Source organism: Macrobrachium rosenbergii, chromosome 12 (genome assembly GCF_040412425.1).
Source record: "Macrobrachium rosenbergii isolate ZJJX-2024 chromosome 12, ASM4041242v1, whole genome shotgun sequence".
NCBI lineage: Eukaryota > Metazoa > Arthropoda > Malacostraca > Decapoda > Palaemonidae > Macrobrachium > Macrobrachium rosenbergii.
In genome coordinates, this window is record NC_089752.1 from 2881834 (window position 1) to 2908804 (window position 26971).

Sequence of the window (26971 nt, forward strand, 5' to 3'; positions counted from 1 at the left end):
TTGCGGGCAGTGCAGTAGAGTGGTAAAGAAATACAAGTATCAGTTAAGCCAGTGGACTTGTTTTTCTCTTACTATTCCAGCAAACCAGAGGAAATCATTGGTAAAGTAACTTATGCCGATGAAAGTGGGGCTCAGCAAGTACTGCACAAGGCTTTTGTTAGTCTTCAGCATCCTTTGCTGGCAAAGGTAAGTTGTACTTGATTGTAGTAAACTAGTGCTAGATTTTTAATAAGGAAACACTGTCATAGGGAAAAGTTGTATATTTTCCCTAGGAAGTAAACTGGAATACATTGCAGGAAGAAGTTTCGTAGTGTTTTTTTTTTTTACATTTTATCGGCCAGCTCTGGTGAGGACAGCAGTTACCCAAATTGTGAGGGCTTGGGGATAGGTCATCAACATCCTAGCCTTATCTGATGATAACACTGTAGAAAACACTGAACCATCTGAACTTATGTGGAAAGATAATTCAGCACCTCAGAATGGCTTGTAAATAATGATTGTGCTTCTAAACATCTCAGGCTGCACCCCTTTGACAGCACAGCATGACCATAATTCTACATTTACTGCTTTAGAATTCTAGATTCTCATTAATTTACTGGTCTCGGTATCTTACATTTTTACTCTTGGACTATTTACTCATACTGCCTTAGATCATCATGCCTTGTACACCAGTCTATAAAATTAGTCAGTTTAAAACCTTATAGAGTTTTTACTGGAGTTGATTATATTAGAACTTTGTCTTCCTTATATTTTCATGGTCTTTTTTGCATTGGCAACATAATTGATACATGTGAAAAAAATTAAGCTGCGTATGAGTACTCCTTTGCTTGGAATTGGATGCTTGCTATTGCCATTCTAGAGGTTTGTTTTTGGTCAAGTTGGAATTGTGGCTAGGTGAACCTCTTAAAGGAACCTGGATTGTTCTAACTTACTTTATTTGCATAAATCTGGCAGTTATGTTTATAGCAGTAAACTAGTATTTTCTTAATATTTTGACCTTGAATGTCACTGTTTCTGTTCTGTGGGGCCATTCATTCATTGTCCTGTTCACTATCACTGTTTTCTTCTTTCTTTAAATCTTCAGCAGAAAACCCTTATGGATAGAGTCAATTGACTGTAAACCCAAGAGGGTTTATAGTCAAGAGGGCTCTAAAGGAAATTCAGCCTGTCGTTATAGGAGAAGGTGATAAATAAATAAATATGATGAAATAGAAGATAAAGCTGATATATCTGGGATTCAGGGGATATCAGGAATGAATTTGCTCCTCACTTTTTGGAGATCAGAAGGTTCCACAACTGTACTGTTCCACATATTAATTTGACCAAGATAAAACTCTTAGCAAACTGAGTACAGTAGTAATAAACCTGATGCTAGAAGATGATACTGTTTGCAGCAGCAGTCTCCCCAGTGTTGTGAGCAAAAAATGGCTAGGTCAGGTAAAGAAGAATGAAGGGGATGTTCGTCAAAGTGGTAAATTTTATATTATTATTATTTGTTATTATTATTATTATTATTATTATTATTATTATTATTATTATTATTATTATTATTATTATTCAGTAGATGAAACCTATCCATATGGAACTAGCCCACAGGGGCCACTGACTTGAAATTCAAACTTCCGAAGAATATGGTGTCCATTAGGAAGAAGTAAGAGGAAGTAAAGGGAAACACAGAAAGAAGAGATACCACTTATTAAAAAATAAAAATGAATTAATAAAGAGATAAATAGATAAAAATGCATCAAAATGCAAGAAGAATAATATTAGGGTAGAAATGCATTACATTTTCCCTTGAACTTCTAAAGCTCCAGTTGCACGGCCTCATTTGGGAGGCTGTTCCATTGTCCAACAAACATAATGAATTCACTTTATGTCTATGCCACAAGTCAGCATTAGAGTTGTAAAATAAATCTGACTGATGACGTAACTCTATCCAAGAGTGTGATATGATAGTAAGTACAAGAAGACCCCACTGGAAAACTGTACAGTGTACCAGACAAGGAAGAAGAAAAGAGATGCCTGTAAACCGTTTAGATATACAGGGAGTCCCCGGGTTACAACAGGCTCGGCTCATGACATTCTGGGCTTACGACGCTCTTCTAATATATTCATCAAAAATTATTTTCTGGGTTACAACGCATGTTCCGTGGTTACGAAGCCAATCCGACGGAAGAAATATGGCTCCAAAACGGCAGAATGGTCAAAATTTGGAGGGTTTTTTTTATGAAAAACTCGGTAAAAATGCAGGTTACGTCGTTTTCAAGACACCCAAAGGATTAAAAGTAGGGGTTACGTTTGAAAACAATTTTCAGCTTACAGTGATTTTTGGCTTATGGCGCAGCGTCGGAACGGAACCCGTCATAAACTGGGGACTGCCTGTGATAGCTTCATCACCAAGCATTCTAAAACATTTCTGCAAGATACATACTTGTTGAGAAACAGAGTCGCTGAAATTTAAAACTATACCGTTTAAAGGTAAATCAGGGTGCAAAGGCAAAAATGTTTTGGATCAACTAACTACAGTAAACCCCTCCAGAGTTCGTTCTCATGGTTCGTGACTCACGATTCAAGTGGTTTCTCTCTGTGAACATATCTAGCCATCATTCATGGAAAATTCGCCTATTCGCGTATTTTCACTGAGAAATATTCACTAATTATTGTATTTTCATCTAATTTCATGAATAAATGCATTTTTTAGTGATAAAACTATTAAAATACCCAGGTATAAGCATTTTTACAGGGTTTTTCTTGGTTTAAGCTATCAAAATAGGCAGTTCTAAGTGTTTTAGAGGGTTTTTGTAATTGTGGATTTGACCTACTTGGGGGTGTGGGACGCATCCCCCGTGAATACGGGGGTTCACTGTATTATACTTGGAGTTTTAGAAGGATCAAGCTTCATGCCCCAAACCCTACTTCACTCATGAATACAAGGATTCTGCAACCACAGAACTAAGGCACTGAGAAGGAACAACAGCTAGAAGAACAGCATTGTTGGTGTATGCAATCAGTTTGTTCTCTAGACCTTGTTGCATGTCAATAGATAGATGATAAATAGCAAAGGTCCAAGAAAACTGCCTTGAGGAACTCGTGAATTATACTGTCCATCGATACAAACTTTGGGTTCTGCCTATCAGGAATTCATTTAAAATATCGATGAAAGATCCACCAATTTCCTTAGCTTGTAATTCAGGATTCACACAGTCAAAGCCTGCACTAAAATCTAGACCAACCATGCATGCCTTTGCACCTTCAAGAGCACTGCAAGACAGTTGATATATACAAGAGTTCATCACAAGTACCTAGGCCTTGACAAAACCCAAACTGTAATGCTGGTAGCTGTTTATTATTTTCAAGGCACTTAGAGAATCTGAGAGAGCATGTTCTCAAAAACATTACATAAAATGGGTAATTGAAATCAGACTATACTCAGTGGGGCATAAGGACAGATTTAGTCTCTTAGGTATTGCAATAATGTTTCCTTCCTCCAAACAAAGGGAAACTTGTAAGTTCAACTATAATTTTCTGAAAACAGGAGCAATTGTAGGAGCTACGAAACCTGTAGTTTTTTTTAAAGATGGGAAAGATCCTATTAAGACCTGTGCCACCATAACTGTCAAGGCCCAGAAGTAGTTTTGACTTTTTTTATCCTGACGGCAATTGAACACAACTTAGTCTCTGGAAAGCATGACTGAAGCTACAACAAGGATTCAGCACACTGTTTGCTCATAAAGACTTGAGCCAAAGGTCCTGCCTTATGTTTAGGGCAACATACAGCAGTTCCATCAGCTCCCACAAGGAGAGACATGCTTGAATAAACTCCAAAAAGTGATGACTTGTGGGTAGACCACCGCTTATGGTCGTCACCACTGCTTAACTTAGTTCTAATTCACCTCATCACTCTTATTTTGCTGAGAATCAACCACTTTAATAGTCCATGAAAATGTAGTCTGCAGCTCCAGTGAATCATATAAAACATCCTACTTTCAAAGATGTGTTACTTTATCCATAGATTTCTATATGCTTTTTTGTTTGCAGGATGTAACCTTAGCTGGTGAGCTGAGACAGAACCGTGAAGAGTTATTAGCTCTGCAGGTAAAGCTCGAGTATTCTCCAGAGGAAACCAAGGATTTAGTGTTTGACTTTATTGTTTCTGATGACTGGAGCCACCCTACCTCCCGGGTATTCAACACAAAAGCTGCAGCACAGCACCTTGATTCAAAGTATGTGTCTTAGAGAGCGCTGGTTTTGTGACTATGATTGTGCATTGTATGTAATTAGCAGATTTTTTTAGGAGGATTTGGACTACAAATGAGAGGAATATGACAAAAAAGTTGATGTCACAAGAGAGTAAGAAACATACCTCTCTCTCAAAGGAAGAAGTTTATATGAATCCTTAGTTAAACTTATAGCATAGGTTAGGATTATACTATTTCAGTTTTGATTGCACCACTAAAGCAAACTTCATTTGGAGAAAGATGAAAAAGGTTCAGAAAATATGTTTTGAGGATACAGGATTTTGGTTTTTACGTGAGTCAATGTGTTGACAGGTAAATATCTTTCAGAGCATTTCTAGCATAAGTGAGGATACTGCAGTGTCCTTTTGCAATTGAAATAATAAATAACATGAATAAATATTACAGATCTGAACAAAATCATAAAAGTCATATCACAAAGGAATTTTGTACTTTTTTACTACCTTAATTAATAGATACAGTGGCATTCATCATGAATGGCCTGATTCTGTATTGAAGCCTTTTATTGTCAGAACAGGGTTACCAATATATCTAAAGCTAATCACTGATATGTTCAACGTGACTGCAAAATATTCATTGGGTGATCTTGTTTGTGGTGTGTGGTACTAGCGGCAGAAATGATTTCATTGTTAGCTCCAGCTTGCAATGCTCTCAGATGAAATTCTTGCTGTGTTTAGTAGATGACAGTAGATTCCACAATAATTTTTATGTGTAGACATGTAACATGAAAAAACAGACGTGATGCTCTAAAAATAATATAATGGACAGAATATTTAAGGGTAATGAAAACCACACACTTTGAACCATAAATTACAGTTCTTTTGTTGTGTCTATGCTTTAAAATTAGAATTTCCTCTTGTAACTCACTGGAATTTTAATGCAATCTTCACCCAATATTTCAAAAATTTCACTGGTGTACAATACAGTACCATTTTTGTATGGACAGAAAATTATTCATAGGATTAAGACTTCCTATGAACTTCATGATAGGATCACTGCGGTTTAGAAAATGAGATCTGGGAAACAAACCTTGTATGTTAACTTGTATTGCTGTATGTGGAATACGTATACTGTATAACAAGAGTGGTTACTAGAAAAATTGTGGGGCTTTGTAGATAATATTGTAAATTACCTTAGATAACACATTTCTTGAAATGATATCAATTAAAACTTTTCTTTTATATGCTTAGCAATGTCAAAATGAAACAAATAACAGTATCCTGAGATATTTACACTTGTGAGGCATGAATATGCTTTGTGTTGGTGTATATTTGGTAATGCATATGATCTTTTCCAGGTTACTCGTTCAAACAAATGGATCACTTACTCTAGATGAAGGAAAATATTCTTTATTACAGCATTTCCTCTATACGAATAAGACTGACTACACTCACACTGCATATTTTGTGACTATGGTGGACACACTGGAACAGACTTTGCAGACATCAGTAAGTAAGAGCGACGCAGTTTTATCTTCTTAATTACGCAATCGAGGTCTGTTTGTCAGATTTTTTTATATTTTTCTTATTAATCTAGCAGTAGGTGGAGTGCTAGTGGGGTCAGATGAGGCACATGATGAATATAGATATTTCCCAAAACTTGTGGCCACAGTAATGGTATATTGCTTAAGTGTGACGTGATTTCTAAGATATAATTTCGAGCCCTATGCTAGTTAAAAAAAAACACTAAATAATTGTAGCAGATGGTTAAGTAAATCTTTACCAGTAATTTTTCCTTTTCTACTAAGTAAGTTTGTCAGAAGTGTTAATTATGCCTCTTCAAATTTTTACATTTACAGCTTGACACTTGGAGGAAGTTGGTAGACATTCACGTGGAAATGGAGCATGACACAGAAGGACAATGGACCATAGCAGCTACCAGTGTGCCAGACCAGGATGTGCCACTGATGACATACCTGCAAGTGCACCCCTCTCATCCAATCATCACCATCACTTTTGACAACCTTCTGTCCAACGATACTTCTTATGACACCTCATTCCCTAGATGTAAGACTTCTACCTAACTCTCATTCCATGGATATGTCTTCTGCACATAACCTTTCCTCACAAGATTTTGGTTGTTTATTCACCATCCAAGATTTCAGTGCATTTTTAGCTTCAAGTGCTTACCCCGTGGAGGCTGATTGCATTAGGGCCAAAAGTTGGTTCTTGTGCTTTCTGTTCTAAATTGATAATGTATAAATGCAACAACATTATACTGAGTGGCAGTGGAACATCATATCTTCCAGTTTAAAATGATATTTAGAGGCCTTCATGTAATCCCAACAACCATAATGAGATGAAATATGAATGACTGAATATATTACCCTGCTTTATGCTCTGAAATACACTGCTTTCCAGTAGCTTCAAAATTATATTATATTTCTTCATTTCAGATATTGCTGAACAAGTTGTGTTAGAGGGTGGAATTGAAGACCTGCGCCATGCTCGATTTTCCATGAAACATCGAAGACCAGCCAGGCTGAGTGAGGAAGAAGTGAAAAGTCCATTTTGGGTTTCTGACGCTCAGTTCTCCTTCAGGCTGAATCATTCCCGCCTCCTGACATCCTACCTGAAATGGAGACCTGAGTTAAAAGATGAAATGATGGTATATATTTATCAACATATTCATTAGGATAGCTATGCTAAGTATTTCTGGGTAGAGATTAAATAGTGCCAAGTGTTCGTGTTAATTAGGGAAAGACCAGTTGTTTTGAGATAATACTGTATTTGTCTAAAATGTAGTTTTTATCAACTCTAGCTGCAAAAAAATTCTGTTCAGATGAAATATGATGGCCATAATAATAAGCAGAGGTGACTGTGAGACAGTATTAGTAGGTTCACAGTATGCCAGCAACCAGTTTTTGTCATAGCATAGCAAATAAAGCAGGCGATATGTTTTGCAGAGTGAACTTGGAGAGATAATTGGTGCCTCATACGACTTACGTCAGAGTGCTGAGGACTGGTTTATGATGATGGCTGCAAGAGCTGGAGATGAAGCTCTCTCAAGAATGCAGCCCATTCTGCAAGACTTGATAGATATCTCCAAACCACTGCTTGTTGATTTCAGGTACTGTAGTTGAAAGTCATGAACAGTGTCTTATTGCTGTTTTTAGCTATTTAAAGGCAGTGTCTTTTTAAGTACCACCGATTTCCATGTTAAGTACAGTATGCGTCAGTATAGCTTATATATTTATAATGCTTTTGATTTTTTTTAATATTCATTGAGTTGTGACATCAAAAACTTTACCTTAAACATATAAACGGATGTAGTAGCAAGAATCTAATAACTATGTACTTTATGTTGGCTGGTATCCCACAAATCTTTCTCCTGTAAACAGACAGTGGTTTTTGATATCATTAGCAAACTACTAGTATACTATCATGGTTACTGCATTACTGCACGGCTAATTATGTATTCATGCTCTTAGTACACAGAAGTATGTGGATCTACCAGATGGAATAACATACATTGTACCTGGTTAAGCATATGGCTACCCAAAACAGATATTAGATTTGCTGGAGTAGCAAGCAACATTTGTAACTGGCATAGCTTATAGTCTTTGATTTTTTAATTTTTATTTTTAGACGATTTATAAATTGCCAATAGTTCCTCAACATTTAGTAATTTAGTTTTGAAGGTTTCTAATTTGTACATATGCCAGTACAGTACATTATATTATGGTTGGTTACTCCAACATTTATCAATACGTAGGCAAGTGAAAAAATTTTTTCTATGGATTCTTCTTTTTCCTGGTTTTCAGGAATGAGTCTCAAGAATTTGTAGAAGATCTCTGGCACCTCTACGACAATATTAATTCAACAGCATTTGAGCTGAAGGTTCAAGAGTCTGTCAAGTTTGTCTTTAATGGCATATATAAAACTCTAAAAGATATGTAAGTATGTTTTATTCCTCATCAATTATTCAATTCTTTTCCCATGTTTATCATCTTAGGTGTTCCAAAGTTGGGCCATTTATTCCAAATTCCATGTCAGAAATTCTGTTCATCAAGAGTGGTGTACACTATAACAAATATGAGGTATGCTTTATTAGTACATTTTGTTATCTCTTAAGTGTTCTCAGTATAAGTATATCTTTACCCAAACTTTCTTTTAAGCCCGGCTTTCAAACGGCTCCAAACAAAACTGGAAAGTGGAGCTGTCAGAGGACAGCTAAAGGCTTTAATGGATAACCTCAAAAATATATACAACCACATCTTTCATCCTGTAAGTAACATTATTACTGCATTACAAAAATGTTTCATAGATTTTTAATCTTTATTAGAAATTGTAAGGGACATGAGCGTGGCTTAAAAAGATTTGCTTGCATTTTTTCAAATTGAGTTACATTTTTCATTTTTATTTATGTCCAAAACTTTTGTAAAATCCTATCCTGTGCTGTTCTTAAATAATTTTCTGTTTGATACCAACAGGATCCATCTGGCCCAAGTTTAACCAGCAAAATAAAAAATGTGTTGTCAATATGTGCCCAGATGTATGACCAGGTAAATATCCAGTACTGATATTTTCAACCTTTTAGTCACTTGACAAACAGGGGGTTATGCAGTTGAATGTAGATTAACATTTATCTAACTGAGAAGTTCTCATTTTAGCAGTGAAACTTACAATATGTTTTGAGATTTGTAGCCTATCATTCTGTCTGCTCTACAGAATAAAATAGATCACTTTATAATGTCAACAGACTTCCAAATCCTTATGCAGTGGCTGTCAACTAAAATATTTTGAGGCTTTTTCATGACATGACATATATTTTCTAGAAGGTTTTTTTTTTTGTACCTTAATGGTTTTTTTTCTCCACAAGTAATTGATTCATTTGCACCAAAGGATATTTGCTATGGAAACAAAGTATTTACTTATGTAATTCTTTAGTAACTAGATTTGTTTTATAGAGTAATTTTGACAAAAATGAAATTGACTTGAACTCTTTGTATAATATACATTGTAACTATTTTTAGCTTTTTGTTTATATAGTTTTTTTATATACTAGAAATAAGTATAATTTTCAATTAGGTAAATGAATTTGCTTCCAAGTTTCATAGGATGTTTAACCTTCCTTTGTTCCAGTTTGCCAAACGGTTTTACCTGAGAGTTAGCCAGTCAGTGCAAGGCTTCACTGATAGCGTGGGAGAATGGCTGAGAAGCAAATGGAGAGCTGTCTATGACAATTATAAACCACACATTCTTAGGACTTTTGATGATGTGGAAACTAATGCTTGGAACTTTGTGAAAAATGTGATGGGTTTGTTGGCAAAAGAATTTTTCTTTCATACATTTTTCAAAATAACAGTCAGGCACAGATAGCATTAGAGTATAGCTTACCATTTCTCTCTGAGTACTTCAGTAAAGACTCATATTGAAATATGTTTTAAGTCACCATTTTACATGTACTGTATCAGTTATGTAAAGTATATCCTTTGATGAATGCCATTATCAAGAAGAATAAGAAAGTACACAGTCCTGATTCTAAAGTAATATATTTTTATTAGGATGGCTCCAGGGAGTTGGACTAGAGGTAAAATCTTCAGCAGCTTACCAAAAACTTCAAGAGGTTGTAAAATATTTAGAAAATATATACAGAGATTTCACTGAAAACTCAAAGAGAGAAAACCTGGAGAAATATTACACTGTGGTCATGGAGAAAATTAAACGAGGAGTGAGAATCATCCTGAGTAGAGGTACGTTTGGCTGTATCAGAATTTTGGCTAATATTAATGTGAGTTGTGCTTTAGAATGCAGTAATGGATTAGTGGTAACTCTTTAAAGTGAAGGAATTTATGCGTGCATCCTCAACTTATTTGTAGCATTTTAATGTTGTACTTTCCTGCCTTTGGTGATCTACATCTTGTTTATAAATAATTAAAGGGATTATTGAAGGATTTCCAGTTTCCTGGATTCTCCCTATTTTACTTTCTGTCTTGCTCCAGTTATTAAGGACTTCATCATTTACTTTGAATTGTAGCATTTGAAGTTTATGGCATTTTCAATCCAAAGGAACATGACATTTTGATAGATTATTTTCAAATAATTGTCCTGTCTTCTTGTTGAGTAGAATAAATAACATTTAAATGTAAAAAACAAAGATCACTAAATAAGTCCACTAATGAAACAAGGCATAAGGGATCGTATGTAAAAATTAAATATAAAATAAAAAGTGCATTTATTCATGAAAACAATATGAAAATACAGTAATTAGTGAATATTTCTCAGTGAAAAATACCACAAATAGGCAAATTTTCTGCAAATAATGTGTATATATGTTCCATAGAGAAATCTGCGACGCGAATCGTGAGAATGCAAATACGGGGGTTGTACTGTAACTCATGATTAATTTTGGAACGCATCATGGAAAAGGTTGATTTTAACCACTTTACTTTTGCTTTATTTTATTGGTTCCCTTTAATACTGGGAATAGTACCCGTATGCGACAGAGATTGTCTTCTAAATGAAAGTTTTATAGCACTGATAATCTTTTAATAATTCTTTCATCATTGAGTTTGGTTAATCCGAGATTTTCTATGAACTATAAATCAGTAGGTTGTTCAAAGGTAAACTAAATCAGCCAGTTAATGGATGATATTTCTAAAATTCATGTTATTTTGTCTGTAAAATTGTAAGCCACATAACCTTTTTATGCTAAGTTGTATTAGCTTATGGTTTCTGTAGCTCCCAGGAACATTGAAAAGCTTTGAAAGTGCCATTAAAATTCTGCTGTTTGAAGCAGAATGAGGCATAGCGAGGTCCTGAGTAATTTTGAAAAATTTAAAATATTTCCTCTTGAAATATTTTTGAGTTAAGGCTTATTTAACTGGCAATTTAACTGTTTTATCTATATTTTATTTAATTTCAGGTGATTGATTGACTGTCTGATTTCAGTACACTAGTGTTATAAGAATTATATTCATCAGTGCCAGCAGTATAATTTCACAATAAATAATTTGAAAAATTAAGAAAATCTTGATGGGAATATTTTCACAAAACATTCATTCAGTTCATATATTCATTATAAATAGTTCTGTGATAATGTATGTGTAATAATAATAATAATAATAATAATAATAATAATAATAATAATAATGTAAAAGCAAATAGGAGCAAAGGAAAGACCCCTAAAAATCATGGTCTGGAACGTTTCATTTTCAAAAGTCACTGTATGACGTAGCAGTTCAGTGAGAGGAAATGCTTGAGTAATTTAATGTGTTCATTATGATTAACAGTGTAAAAACTTTCCATTTATGTGAAGTAGTAGACACTGGGGAGACAGTGCAGTGTTCCAAGTAGATGACAGTGATGTAAAAGACTCACTTTAATCCATTTATGTGTAAGGTGATTTACACCTGGTGCCGTTACAGACTTACAGCAGTTTATTCCTATTATAATTATGATGCTTCAGATTACAGCGCACTGTCGGGGACGGAACCCCTGCTGTAAACCAGGGACTGCCTGTATATAAATGTCATTTAAAAATGAAGCACCCAAATAAGTATCATTTCTTACTTTTCAGTGATGCCATTTGCAGAAGACTGGCTAAATGAACTGAGGAAAGCATGGGAAAGTCTGATGAGATATGAGCAGCTTGCAAGAATAAAGGATGCTGTATTAGCTGGTGTTGATAAGGTGGTTCATTTTACCATTATGTAAATTCATTTATTCTTTAAAAGTTATTGACTGCAGGTTTTAATTTACAGAAATATGTGTTAAAGGAAGGCAACTATATATATATATATATATATATATATATATATATATATATATATATATATATATATATATATATATATATATATATATATATATATATATATTTATATATATATATATATATATATATTTATATATATATATGTATATATTTTATAATGTAGCCAGTGTTCATCCTCAAAGGAGTTACACTCTCATGGTCCCCCTAGACAAACCAATCTCAAAGAATTCTCTTATAGTTGGTCTCAGCCAGAATAGTTGGCTAATTGCTGCCTATGTATTGATATAGGTAGCTAACACTAGGTGGCTTTTAATAAACAGTTATTTCTGTTGTATCACTATTAGACTGCTATTACGCAGGACCAACAGATTATCTGCACCACAGCAAATTTCTCAATCTGCCTTTTGTCTGTGGAAGGAATAAAGGAAAACTTGGTTGGTTGCTGGACATGTGTGAAATATCCAACATTCTCCCGGCAACAAGTTTAAGTAATGAAAGAGCTCATTTTTCAGCATTCTCTAATGAGTTATAGGTTTCAGTAGGAGTACTGAAGAAGGTGACTACATTTTTCCAGCACAACTACACCAGTATGTTTCCATCCCTCTCTGAGCAGAATCCACATTTGGGCCAATACTCCAAAAGCAGTGGATTCTAGAAACTCGCACTTCAACTCTTCCAGTGGAAACAAAGTCTTTCCTTGGTAGATAGGTCACTTGAAGTGGCTACAGCCACTGAAATTTCCCTTTTGAATCCAGAAGACCTAGGAAGCAGTCTTCTGGATTACATGAAAGAGATACCACAGATGAGAATCTTACCTCTCCCATGCAGCACTCACGTATTGAAGGGGACCCTGAGAAGGTCCACCCAACCCCATCTTGAAGTGTCTGTACCATGTAGGGGATAGTGATTTATCCTGGACCAATATACTGCCAGGCAGTGGTGATATGATTTCATGCAGGGTGCCCTAACAGGAAAATTCCACTTACTGTACTTTCAGAATTCTGGGACGAAATCATGAATAGTATCAAGAATGACCTTGCTGTGCATCATCATATCAGAGACATTATCTGTGATTCCCAAGAGGAATTCAGGTCTGTCCTTGATATGGAATTGGTTGTGATGTGTAAAAAATTCTCATCCTTTAAACTAAAGTATAGAAAGGCTCCACAGTCTGCCCAACCAGAAATTGCTTTTCTCACCAAAAAAGACTTAGGAACAGGGTAATAAAAAACCCAAAGCCAAAAGAAGTTGAATCAGTTGTGTAGATCCCCATTTAAATCAAAATGGATAATAAGAGACTGCCTACTGTCTCCCAGAGTTCTGACTGGTAACAATAATAGGACCAGGTTGGGCTATAAACCCTCAAATTAGAATGTACTACAGGCACCAATATCCGCCCCTGAGAATGATGCTGATAACCCTTGGCTAGACGCCTCAGTGTGCAGATGGAAAATTCGTCTTTAATGAAATGAAAATATAGTGCAACAACAATTTTGAGAACCAATAAGCTCCCCTGAAGGCACCAGCCTTCTGTCCCTTCACTTTTGAAACAATCAGTCTTGTGGATATGGAATTTCAGAATTTTATGGTAACTGGGTAACTAGAGTTTATGGCAGAAATAAAGTCAATTGTCTCCACCATCCTAGTCTCTGATAGTTCTACAAAGGAATGGGCAACACTTGAAAATCAGCTCCTGGACTCCGTATTAAAAGTAAGGGAAGAGGTGGAACCCAATAGGACTTGCATGGTTGGGGTCATCTTCTAAAGCATCCATACAGTGGAAGTCCTCCCCTTGGGAACACAGTATGATTTTCAATAGGCTAAGGTAGATATGGTCTCACTCTCCCCTCCTCTAAAGCAGTTTTTTCCAGAAACCAGATCCCTCTTAAAAGGGGGCCATAGAGAAAGACTGGTTTATTTGCCACCACTCGTCAGCGTCCCAAAGAAGGATTCCTCTGATTAAAGGGTGATCCTCACTGTGTCTTAGAACTAAGTACAGTACTTAGCTTGATTGGTGTAATGATGCTCGAAAAGTACACATTTGAACACGATTCCTGGAGCACAGCCTTGGGATAAGTGAACTCTTGGACAGACCAGACTGTAATGAGGAAGACAGCCGATGTATGCTGTTGTCACATCTGTGCAAGTGGGACATAGAAGAGAGCCTAGGCAGTCGTAAGAGGACAGGAAGTAGAGCACTCCTGTGCTGAGTACTTTATGTTCATTCACTGTGCCAACAACCAGCACTGTATTCTGGCCGAGACCAACTATTAGAGAATTCTTTGTAATTGGTTGATCCGTCTTTTGGAGCCCTAGGGGACCATGAGAGTGTAACTCTTTTGAGGACTCACAGCAGCTACCAAAAACAGGTTTTTCCTACATGAAAACCTGTCATTTCTGCATTATTAGTCCTGTGCTGTATCTCTTATGCTAATACAGTACTTTTATTTTGAGTTATTTTTACTTTGAAAAATTATTGCACTTTATAATTTCACTGATAAGGAAGTTTATCAATATCTTATTTATTAGTCTATATAATATATAATTTATGAATTATCATGTACTTCAAAAACCTAATCATTCTTGTCACCTAACGCTTCTAGGTCTTATGGACAATTAGATATATTGATATCAAAGGTCATGTGATGGATGCTGCTGCATTTATCCTGGAACATGGATATACAATTACTACTCAAACAAGTATAGAAGCCTCTCAGAAGTAAGTAATGTACTATAAATGTAGTTTTTTCTGATTAAGGGATCATTATAAAAGTTGTTTTTATATGCAAATAAGGTAATTGGAATGATTTATATTCTAAATTTCCAGTACTGTATTCCTTTGATGTACTGTAGTATTATTTTAGATACTTTATAACGGACTGCCAGTTACTTAGTGGCAAATTTGCACAAAAATTGTAAGGTTTGGAATAATATTTGCACTGTACAAGCTTCATTGCATCCTGCATCTATGGTAGACAGCTCACCTACAAATGCCGAATCCTTCTTGACGTATCTTTCACACTACCATTGCCATTACTTGAAATTACTGTAAGCAAATTGGCTGGCAAAAAAAAGCATACATTATGTGTGGGAGAAATTTTTTTCAGGGCCTTTAGTCTTGTTGTGAAGATGCCATGTGATTTTCATGGATAATAAGATAGCAAAATGAGCATAAACAAAGCCACATATTAAATACCTACTTTTGGAGTGATTGATGTATGTCATCTTATTGAGGAAGAGATAATTAGCTGCCCATCTTCATTAATTCAGGAAACTTATCTGAATATAAGTCCATTTTCCATAAACTTTGATCTCTTTAATAGTCTTGTTGTGAAGATTCCATGTGATTTTCATGGATAATAAGATAGTGAAATGAGCATAAACAAAGCCACATATTAAATACCTACTTTTGGAGTGATTGATGTATGTCATCTTATTGAGGAAGAGATAATTAGCTGCCCATCTTCATTAATTCAGGAAACTTATCTAAATATAAGTCCATTTTCCATAAACTTTGATCTCTCTAACAGGTTTCTGTTATTTCTCCTAACAGTGGCCATCTTTTATAAACTCTGTTTCAATGATGATCCTTCAGAACCTGATCTTATTAGGTTATTACATGCTGCTCATTTTGTAGACTGTCACCATCCTTTCACAGAACAGTTTCATGTTGCTCATGTAATATAGGTCTGTTTATGCCGTAACTGTAACACTTTACAGCTTCATTGTCAGTGTTGTTGATGATGATCTTGGAAAGTTGACGAGAAGATGCAGTGTCTTAAAATACCTTTTATTTTAGCATCTGGTAACTGAATGTTTTCTTATTGATTCTGTCTGTGTTTAATTTGCCTCCTATCTTCACATGCTTGTCCATACTTTATTTTATATGCACATTCATGTCTTTGGATGATTGTTATTGAAGTCACTGATCCTTCTCAGTGTTTCACCAGAATGCTGGCACATATACAGTATTTATATACAGTATTAGTGGTTGGATTTGGAAGAAAACTTGTTAATGCAGATGTGCACAAATTTCCATCTTACTTTGACATGAAGACTCCATTAGTCTAAACTACGGTTGTTACTCTTTTTACACCACAGGTACATCACAGAGAAGACTAAATTTAGATTCAGCCCAGATGAAGGTCAAATTCAGTTAGTGCAGAAGTTGCCCATTGAATGGACAGCATTTGACACTATGCCAGAATGGAAGGTAAGGTTCTTTAGGAGGATGAAATTTTGAAATATTCCCCCCTGAGGTTGATCATGAGCAAAATCAGCTTTGCAAGGGAAATAGTGTAATATCAGTCCTCAACCTAATCTTAAGACATTTGCATTAAAGTTTATCGTTAGTGTCATCAGGTTTGCTCATGAGAAAAAATAAAACCAGCAGTCCAACTTAATGAGAGGGTGATTGTAACATAAGTAGTGGAAGAAAGAAATTGTCTGTAAGTAGTGAACTAAGTGTGAGCCATACCTATTTTTTATCTCTCAGTTCTGATTTTTACATTCACAAATTGATTGGAATAATGTTTTCAAACAAATAACATTTCTTTGACAAGTCTTGTGATTGTAAGAATGAAATTAGACAGAATCTGTATGTTAACAGCAAATTAACAGCTATTCAAATACAATTTCATTATTAATAATGGCTCACACATTAGGATTTTGTATCATTTGTCACCCCATACTGAAACAAATGGATCTGTTTAGTTTTGAACAGCTGCCTAGTCCTGTCCACCCATGAGCAGTGTGAATAAGTTTGATCTTCTTTAAATTTAACTGGTTATAAGTAATATAAATTAGAAAAGTACTACCATGAGAAGATAATACTTTCTTAGTCAAGTTTTCATTCAGTGGGTTTATAAGGCATCTAATCTAACAATGTAACTCCCACGCCCTATGGGCATAGTAACCAGAGGTTTACAACTGGCACCTTAAACACTTCTGCATCCAGATTTTTACCCATGGGATACTTCAGGAGCAAGAGCCTTTGGTAAAGTATATCCCAGCTGAGTCATTACTAACAACAGCACCAGTTTTTTGAGGGAACAACCCAGATTAGTAGTCTTTATATAAATATAAAAAATACACCTCCTTGATTCCAGGACATTCCAGAATACAAGAACATAAGATGGATCCGAGATTCGCTGTTTTCCAGCTCTAACACAACTGTACTTGATCGATGGTACAAGTATTGGAACCTTAATTTCAATCCTGTCACCTGGGTACCACCTTTCCCAGGTCAGTTAAAAGAAGTTTTTCACACCTTTCCTCTCTTATTCATATTTTTCACTCATTACTCCTTCAAATTGCTTGGGACATTTGATGTTTTTTTGGATTGTGGTCCATGGGCCCTGTAACTCCCTGAAATGAAAGCTTTGTTTGTCTCATTTTTTCATCCTTGAAACCTGTATTGTACCTTGATGTAGCTATTCTCCTCTTTGACCAGGTTTGATAACACCAACAGAAATAAGAAGATTGAATTTACAAAACGAAAATTCATGTTTTTCTATCTCTTCCATAGCAACTGGCTACATGATTGGAGAGCAGCATTTTGTCACTTTTGATGGTCGACACATTGAATTTAAGGGTCGTTGTCAGCACCTCCTGGCAGCAGACATGATAGGTGGATGGTGGGCTGTTACCGTAAATTACCACAGCCTTTCTTCAAGGACGATAGTTGTATACATCGGTGAGAGTGAAATTGAATTGTCGAGAGATTTCAGAGTAAGTAGATAACTTAGTAAGTGTTTTTACTATGTAATTATTCAAAACTATACCCTAGGTGCATTTAAAAACTGTTTTGCTTTAACAAGCAATATATAAAAGTTACAATATTTGTTATGCACTATTGATGCCAAATTTTGCTCTCTCTCTCTCTCTCTCTCTCTCTCACTCTCTCACTCTCTCTCTCTCTCTCACGAGCACATTGAATGTCTTCCATCATGTACCCAGCCATTTAAGAGAGGTTTTGAGATTTGCCACTGTGTAGTATGGCACAATACAATATTCAACCTTCAAACAAAGCATTTGAATTTCTCTGGCAAAAATGTTTCATAACTCTAGAATATCAGCTACATTTTAAAAAGTGGAGGAAATACATTGCTCCTAAACTAAGGGTTATTTCTGACAACATTCTGAAATATTGTGGTCAGCAGCAGCCTTCAAAAATGTGTAAATTTTCTTATTACTGATGACACTTTTTGACATGGAGCTTCTTAATGTTCTTGGCTTAGATATATATTATCCATCATACCTTACCATTTCAGGTGACAATTAATGGTAGATCAACAGAACTGCCTGCATCCGTACCATTTGCAACCATTACTCGATGGTTGCATAAAGTGGAAATACATACAAACTTTGGTCTAACTGTGACCTGGAATCTTGCACACGACGTTCTTTCCATTCGAGTGCATGGTATGTTATTTGTGGTTAATCAACAAAAGTTCCATATGAATTTTCAGTCTTTAGTATCATTTTGCATCAATATACAGTATGTTGACTGAACTATCCTTTATCTCCTTATACAGTATTAGCATTTTGTACTTTACTGAGCATACATATTGTTAATTACATGTCATTTATCACTAGGTGCCATTGTAGAAGCAAAGCCTCAACCAAGAACCTAGTACTAGTACTAAAAGTTAGTTGTTTTCACAACATACTCATTTTAAATCACTGATCCTTTCTTGGACCAGGACTCTACTTTGACAAAACTGGAGGCCTGTTGGGTATTTATAACAATGAGCCGTCTGACGACATGATGTTACCAGACAACAGCCTCACTGATGTACCAGGGACGCTGGCAGCTGGATGGGAAGTTAGCAGGCGAGAATGTCAGTCCAGTGGGAATATCGCCCGCGGACGTTCCAAAGTTGATGTCCCTGTATGCTCACAACTTTTCCAAGCCAAGAGCTCACCATTTAAACATTGCTTCTTCCAGGTACTCAGGAAGGGAAAATGAAAATGTTCCTTCTTCATATGAACAAGCTTTAGTAGAAATATAGAAGTTAGCAATCATTGTTAGAAATCATTTTTCCATTGTTGTTAGAGATTATGAAGTAATTGGAATAAATTATTTCCAGAAATCACCTCAGTTATTGTTAGAGTCAGGTTTTCAGTGTCTACAAAATTTTGTTAGAGCAGAGTATTAATTTAGCATTCTAAAGTCAAAAAAACTAACAGCAGCTCTATAAGACCATTTTTGTGAAGCAGTACATCCTGTTTTTAGTTATGCATCCTTTTTTTTTACCAAATTTTCCAGATAAATTTATTAGAATCATTAGCAATATATCCTCAGTTGCTACTGTAATATTACTGTAACAAAATTTCAGGTTGATCCCACTCCATATTTCCACATGTGTCTTGTGGATTATCACAACCAAGACTCAGACACTTGCACATCAGCTACAGCATACATGGCAGCTTGTTCTGCTAATAATATCCCTGTAAAAATTCCAGTTTTCTGTGTTAGGTAAGTAACCTTATAAAGCTTTTATGTGATATTATTAGTTGGCTGAGACACTAACATTATTTGTTGTATGTGAATGCCTGTATTGAATTTCTCCTTAAACCCCTTTAGAAGATTTAGTATGGCTGATTTCTAGGTTTTTTGGAGGTGGAGAACTCAGTATTGCAGACCCTTAGATACTTTGTTTAAATTACTTTGAATGTGAGTGAATTCTAAGAATTTTAATAGTATTGTTTTCTCTTCGGACAAAGAATAGCAACTGAGCAACAGTTGCCCAAAAGCTCAAGGGTAACTAACCCACTCTCTTTCCCACTGGTCAGGAGAAAGCACTTTTTATTTTCATATCAAGTTTCATAGGTATACATCTCTTTACTGTAACTAATTGCTATTGCATCTGACCACAGACAAAATATATGAGTTCCCTTCTTTTAATGTACAAAACAGTATTTTAAAGGTAAAGGAGATAATTCCCTTAGATGAAAACCCCTGTTTCAACTGCCAAAACACTGACTTCTCAATCTGCAGTCTAAAGATATATTTCAGTCTGAAAATATAGGTATTCTATGTCAGTAACCCAAGTCTTTGCAGTGCCATATAACAAACAAATCAGTCAGTCAAGCATCAGTGTTTTAGGCTCTCTTCATCATGGACAAAATAGATTAGTATGAGAGTTTATTTATTTATTCATTTATTATTACTGTATGAATAGAGTAAGAAAATATATAGCTTTGAGAATATAAAACACTAAAGTACATTATTTAAAAAAAAAAAGATTGTATTAAATTTAAATTAGGGTGTCAGATTATCCCTGGGCTCTGAATGATCACATCTTTTATAAAGTAACTATGGGATAAAGTCGATAAACCCCTGAATAACAAAGTGGTTAAGATAATGTACAAAAAGAAGTGTTGTTAATGTATATAAATTTGTTTTTTAACCAGTTGTGAGTACAAGACGAGTGATGGACAAACACATGTATTGGAAGAGGGAACATCTACAGTTCTTGAAAAGGAAGACATTCAGAAATCGACTGATATTGTGCTCATGGTCGAAGCCTCTGAGTGCAATGAGGTGCTATCCATGAAAAAACCCATAAATGCCTTCGAAGTCTTCATCAATGTTATAAATGAGGAGATGACTCGGAAAGGTTTTACATCAGTAAGGTTAGTTTTATCATGTATTTTTTATATTCAATTCATATCTGAACTGATTTCTTGTTCCTTGATTTACCCAAATCATAGCTTTTGTAGGTTTAGCTTACAGTTTATATAAACAGCCTGCAAGATATGAAATATTGGTTAAAGCCAACATTTTCATAGACAAATCCTAGGATCAAGAAATTTTGCTATACGTACATACCTTTTAGATGGCCAGATAATAGTGTCATATATCGTTTCCACCATGTTTATATTGTTTACCTAAATGTCAATTAAGTGAAAGAATTTTTCACCTGCCAACTAACAACTTTGCAGATATGCTCTAGTGGTATATGGTGGAAGAGGGGTATTCTCGTCCCCTCAGGTGGTCACTGTTGACAACCAAATCTTCACAGAACCACAGTATATTCACAAGGCATTAGAGCACATTGAGTTTGGTAAGATATTAGTTTCATTTGTTAATTCACATTGTGTGATATTTTTAAACTGATTTCTAAGTGTAAGGCAGTTGCATGTTGGGCTGCTCTGTTTGGCAAATAAGAGGTTCCACTTGAGAGGACCAAGAAGTAAAATCACTCATGTTGTAGATCTTGCAAAATTTTAAAATAGTATTCAATGGAAGAACAAAGCAATCATTACCTTACCTGAGCTTATTATGTAAGTACAGTACTTAAAAGCACAGTTCACTCCAACTTTACAAAAAATATATCTTTGTGTTCTGCCAGGTAAGACAAGCCAATAACTGAGATTTTTAACCATGATGTTCTCACAAACTGTCCTCAATTTAAGACCTCGGCCAAATGAGAAATAAAGTCTTGAGTTCTTACTTTAATACTTGAATTCCCTTTTCATTCATTTACTATTAAGTCATACTTTTGAATATTCACAACACTGCCTTCAAGTGGTTTCTACATTTAGATGCCTGAAACAGTATGTATGCCATGAACTCATGGTATTCAGTGTTCACATATTCCATAAGGGCTTTCATATTCCTAACCTTTCTCACTGGCCCATAGCTAATCGCACTAGTGAGGAATTCTACTGGGTGGAAGATGCTTTCAATGCTTTCACCTACTCTGCCGGTCTCAACTTCAAAGCTGGGGTCAGCGTTACTTTCATCCTATTCCCCTGTGAATCATGTCAGCCATCTCTGCATTCGGTACGTGTCTGTACAGTGCTGTATAGGTCATTCAGAGAATGTCTCAACTTCCTTTTTTCTCATCATTCATGATTACAGGCAACTCTGAATTATGATTAAAATATTTTAGGAATTAATTGTGCTTTATTAATAGTGATGATATTAATTACTGATTAAAATTCACTTGTCACTATTTATTTGATTAAAATTCAAAAGATTAGTTAACATCAATATAGCTATGTACTTTCACTTACAGGAAGTATATTTTTGGAATAGGTTTTATACAGTGATTGATCAGAATCTAATAGGTTTGACAATTTAGGATAAATAAAGGTTCTGGTTTGAAATAAGTTTCTGATATTGTATTGAGTACATTTGAAATTCTAAGGTAACTAACAACCATACTTCATGTATTTTTTTAACATTTCTTCACAGATTGACTACAGCACAATGTACCACATTTTATTGGAGTATTCCGTAACTCTTCACGTCTTCAACCACAATCTCTTCGATATCCCTAAGGCCAAGGAAAAGAAAAAGCTACTGGGTATGACCTGACTATGTAATGTTCACTGTATGTTTGGAGCATTAGCCTTATCATCAGTCTTTCAATTTAGTTTTCCTTGGAATTGAAACGTGCATTGTGTTAACAAGTAGCATAGCCTGTTAGCTTTACTTATCTATGGAATGAATTATCCCCAGGTATGGACAGTAACAATGCTTATACGCTGAAGGATGCCAGAAAGGTAGACCTAGCAGGCGATCCAGTTCTCAGACGCCAGCTGAGCATGCCAAAGGACCAGCTGGGATACTGTGCCCCTCTTGCTCTAGAGACGAAAGGTAAGAAATACCTGGATTGTCATACTCGACCTATTTCCTAAGTTTATTTAGCATTGCCTTTGGCAGTTATCTGAATACAGTAGTGCTAGTCTATGTCTGTATTGGGTTTACTGATCTCATTTTATTGTTTCAAAGTTATTTTATTGTTTCAAAGTTATTTATGTAAAAACAGCATCCAGAAACTTCTTGAAGTTACTGAAATTGTATGGCAGTGACACAGTGATGTAATGTAGCTGTGTACATCACTGGTAGATCCATTTATTCTGTACAAGACATCCTAATGACTCCAGATTAATTCTCATAATCATTACAACCAGTAGATGCCCTGCTACTGAATGTTATTGTATATCTTTGCCTTACTGATTAATACTAGAGAGGAGGACTTGTTAAACAGCCTAACGAAAGAAAGGAAGTCTTGTCAGATCTGGCTCATAGCAAAGTACACTTAGTATTATGGTTTCCCAAAATTATCGAGCCTAAGATAGCTGTAGATGAAGGAAAGAAAATGTTCATCCTGGTAAGGTTCTGTGAAGATTATTATTCCATCACACAGAGGATAAAGTTGTTTATGTATTAAGAAAATAGAATTAATGTAACAAATCACAAGAAATTGGTTTTGGCATAATGGTCGCTCTTGGTACAGCAAAGAAAAGAAAATAAGTCTTCTGTTGAATCATGGGATACTATTCAACACAAAATCTCACAGAAATAAAAAGAAATTTTTGTTCAACCAAGTTTATTTTGATATGTTTCAGGAACTGAAAAACATATTTCCTCTCTTGCTCTGTTGAATTACTTTTGTGATTATATTATTTATCTAATTTTTATAATGTATTATATGCTGTAAAATCGTAAGCTTATATAGTATCTTCAGTAATGTTCTTCCAAAATTTGTGAAACAAATAAAAAATTATTAGTTGTTAACCTGTTATGTGAGTTTTGCCTGGCATCTTCTTAATGTTTTTTAACACTTCATTTCCTAGGTTCCATATTTACATTAAATGTCATGGAACAAGCACATAAGAAAGCTGGGGCACGGCTCAAGAAGAAAGTCGAAAAATTAGCCATGGTATTTGGGAAACGCGTTGCAATGACAGCTCTCCCACAACATCGAAAACGATGTGTGTGTGTTCCTATAACACCAGATGGTGCTGCTAGCATACAGTGTGATAACTGGAGTACAGAACAACTGTCTATATTGGTGAGTATAGACACAATGCGTAAATGATATTGAAGCTTGTGTGGAGAAATTTTTTGTTTATATATTCATAGTACGAAATAAGACCATTTGTTGATGTTTTAACAGTATTGCATATCATGGGCAGTTCTTACTGAATTTGAAATATTTTGAGCTGACATGAAACCAGAACTTGCCTAATTGCATGCATGTTCTAGTGTGTACCTAGTTTGCAACCTCTAGAAAATGTTCAGTTGTCAATATTGGTGTTAGTCAATGAAACTGAAAATGTTAAGAATTATTTTATGAACTAAAACTTGATTTTTTTACTTTTTACCTTTAACTGTGGTATTTGAATCGCCTTAAATGTTACAGGAGCAGTATGACACAAAGATGGACATGTCCTTTGAGCCAGAAAGTAATATTGGTGAACCTGGTGCTTGCGTCAAACACAACAGACAAGGCGAATGTATTGATGTTCTTGATATGTGAGTGTGAATGTGAACTGTATGTTACTTTTTTTTAACTATATCTAGTAAAACCCAAAGAGTTTGGTCTGTAGGTTCCAGTTTTTAGTTTTTTATTTAATAGTTTTATGTTCCGTATGAGATCGGTGAGTTAGAGTGTAAGATTTATTTAACATATTTCTGCAAATGTCTTTTGATCAAGTCCTTTGTCATTCTTTTTGCGTATCTTCACTTCCCTGGGCAATCTTTCAAATCCAGTCATGTGCAGGGGAAAGACGTGTTGATTTGAAGCAGTTTAATGCCATCTGGCTAGGGTAATGTTACCTAACTGTAAGTCATACTATAGGAAAATTCAATGGTGCCAAATAATTTCTGTCAGAAGGGCTATCACTTGAACTGAATTAGTTGTGTAGAAAGATTTTACAAGCAGTATTTAACTTGGAAATGTAGATGAAAGTAATTCAGCTTAACTGTTGTAGGCATTAGTTCATTTGAGCATTAATTTCATCATAAACTGTTTTCTTCTTCATGATTAAATTTGTCTAATTCTTGTTTATTTAGGTAGCTTCTGCTGCGGAATTTATATCTCCCAGCAAGCTTTGGTCTCATCTGAAACTGCAAATTTTGAAGGAAAAATTAATTACCATTGTTTAGTTTTTCTTCATCATTTATTCTTTGTATTGTGGCATGTGGTTTGGGGTAGTAACTTCAGAACTTCTTCATGTTACATTTTAAAAATTTGTGTAGCAGTAAATCACATTATTGATGACAACCTGAGCCTGCAAATGTATGAATTTATACTTGTGTTGTGTTACTAGCTGAACAAACCAGGTTAAAAATTAAACTAATTCACTACTGTTATAAAAGGCAACTTAAATTTTTACAGGAAATCAGTAAATTATTTGACCTTGAGCAATTAATGGGCTAAGCAGCACTGTTGTATCTGAGATTTATGCATAATTGTGATACAGTTATGTTCACCGGACGATTCTGTAGCATTTCTTTACAGGGATGTTTTAAAGCTGAATTTCTGTGTAGCCATAAGATGTATGCTGTAAAAAATCCCCAGCAAAATTTATATTTGGGTGGGTATTAAAGTGATTAGCTTCACAAGTGTATTTGATTGTATATATGCATCTGAACAGTAATTTGTACACATAAATGCTCCCTAACGTTGGTTCGTTGTCTAATGCTATACATGAAATATAATATTCAACCTTATTACCAGATAATATAGTAAATGCAGTTCTTATGAAATATTCAGAACAGATTGTATTTTTTAACTCAGTAAATTGGCTATCCCTCTGAAAACAGTGACTTCTGACAATTTTCCAATGGGAGTTTGAATTGTAGTGTATCCAAAGAAATGTGTCATAAAAACTGTTGACGGTGTTGAAATATTATATGTGGTTTATTCTTTAGAAATGAAGTCCCAGGCACATCTGGTATAACAATCATACGAGTATACGGTAACTTCCCCTTTCCCCTAAATGTTCTGGGAACTCCTAACGTTCCCTTGCTGTATGTTTATTCATGAGTCTGTTTCTCCATGTCAGGTAGTAACTCTTTTAAGTGAGGTAACTAAATTGCAGGCGCATTTTATCTTATTTATTGTTTCATTTTCGTTGATCTTAGGATGTCATGACGTTTGGTCTAATATTTTAGTACAGGCAGTGTTCAATGGTAATTTGTGTCTTATTTAGCTGTGTCTCAAAACCTACCAAGAGTTTGTGTAAATGTATTGGCTACATGAATAAAGTGTTAGATAAAAGACAAAATCTCTTATTTCCAACTGTATCTTTTTAAGAGTTGCTTTCGTCAGTTGCGTGATGGGAGTGGTCAGTTTTAAACTGAATGTAGACTCAGTCCTTTTCCTAGTTTCCTTCAGAGGTAAAACAAGTTTTCAGGAGACATTATGGGAAAACCAGTTCTTCAGCTGACTGTTGTGATCAGTATAAGTCTTGATCTAACGGGAGGACTCTTGGGCATAAACCTCAGAAATAGCTGTCACAAACAAAAGATATTTTCTGTGAAGGATCAGATTTTTATTGACTGGTATTAAAGAAAAAGACGTGTCTTGATAAATAGGTTTCTATAGTGAAATGGTTTAGGGCATGTAAAGCTTGGCACCAGGTAAGTTTCAAATGACGGATTGACCTTCCAAATGTGGACCTTATCATATTTTCTAGTGTAAGATGAGTAATTCCCTTTTCTGATTGTTACCTGTCACAATATTAAGAAAGGAAGGGTTTGGGAAATTGCAGTATATATACATGTAGATATTCGCCTTCTGAGAAACATATATGAATACACATTGTTATTTGCATACATTACTAAGATAATTTGATTCAGTGAAAACAATATCCATGAAATTATTTGATTTCATCTAGTGGCAGTTTTTCACATAGATAGCCTACTGTATCGGGATGTTGCTTGGATAGACTCCTCAGCCCATTCATGCACATTTTTGCTTAAGAGAAAGGTGACACAACTCAAAATCCGTGATGTTTAAAAAATAGCATTGGTTATAATGTAACAATGTAACCAATATTCCGTTTTTAAGACCTTTTGTAAAAATATTACAAGAGGTCTTAACATTAGAAAAAGGGAAATTAGTTATTATTTTGGCATGTTTTAGGTTGCATTCGGACACCAAACAAATTGATTGGGAATATTTGACATGGCAGAGCCCCACACCACCTTTGCCCTACCCAAAAAGCCAAGAATATCCGACAAGGTT

At 35.1% G+C, this 26971-nt stretch overlaps 1 protein-coding gene across 1 annotated transcript in view; it reads left to right on the forward strand.

The window, feature by feature from the left end:
* LOC136844332 (uncharacterized) overlaps window positions 1-26009 on the forward strand; it is a 73423-nt gene extending 47414 nt beyond the window's left edge. Inside the window, exons 48-73 of the mRNA XM_067113317.1 lie at window positions 81-186; window positions 4039-4223; window positions 5554-5704; window positions 6055-6262; window positions 6652-6863; window positions 7162-7325; window positions 8020-8151; window positions 8374-8482; window positions 8689-8760; window positions 9341-9515; window positions 9763-9951; window positions 11778-11890; window positions 14579-14694; window positions 16077-16188; window positions 17084-17219; window positions 17503-17705; window positions 18248-18398; window positions 18680-18924; window positions 19316-19455; window positions 20394-20615; window positions 20925-21046; window positions 21626-21768; window positions 22183-22294; window positions 22450-22587; window positions 23571-23788; window positions 24140-26009. Of these exons, the coding sequence (XP_066969418.1) occupies window positions 81-186; window positions 4039-4223; window positions 5554-5704; window positions 6055-6262; window positions 6652-6863; window positions 7162-7325; window positions 8020-8151; window positions 8374-8482; window positions 8689-8760; window positions 9341-9515; window positions 9763-9951; window positions 11778-11890; window positions 14579-14694; window positions 16077-16188; window positions 17084-17219; window positions 17503-17705; window positions 18248-18398; window positions 18680-18924; window positions 19316-19455; window positions 20394-20615; window positions 20925-21046; window positions 21626-21768; window positions 22183-22294; window positions 22450-22587; window positions 23571-23788; window positions 24140-24256 (3991 nt within the window). The 3' untranslated portion in view covers window positions 24257-26009. The remainder of the gene's footprint in view (window positions 1-80; window positions 187-4038; window positions 4224-5553; window positions 5705-6054; window positions 6263-6651; window positions 6864-7161; window positions 7326-8019; window positions 8152-8373; window positions 8483-8688; window positions 8761-9340; window positions 9516-9762; window positions 9952-11777; window positions 11891-14578; window positions 14695-16076; window positions 16189-17083; window positions 17220-17502; window positions 17706-18247; window positions 18399-18679; window positions 18925-19315; window positions 19456-20393; window positions 20616-20924; window positions 21047-21625; window positions 21769-22182; window positions 22295-22449; window positions 22588-23570; window positions 23789-24139) is intronic.
* The last annotated feature ends 962 nt before the right edge of the window (window positions 26010-26971 follow it).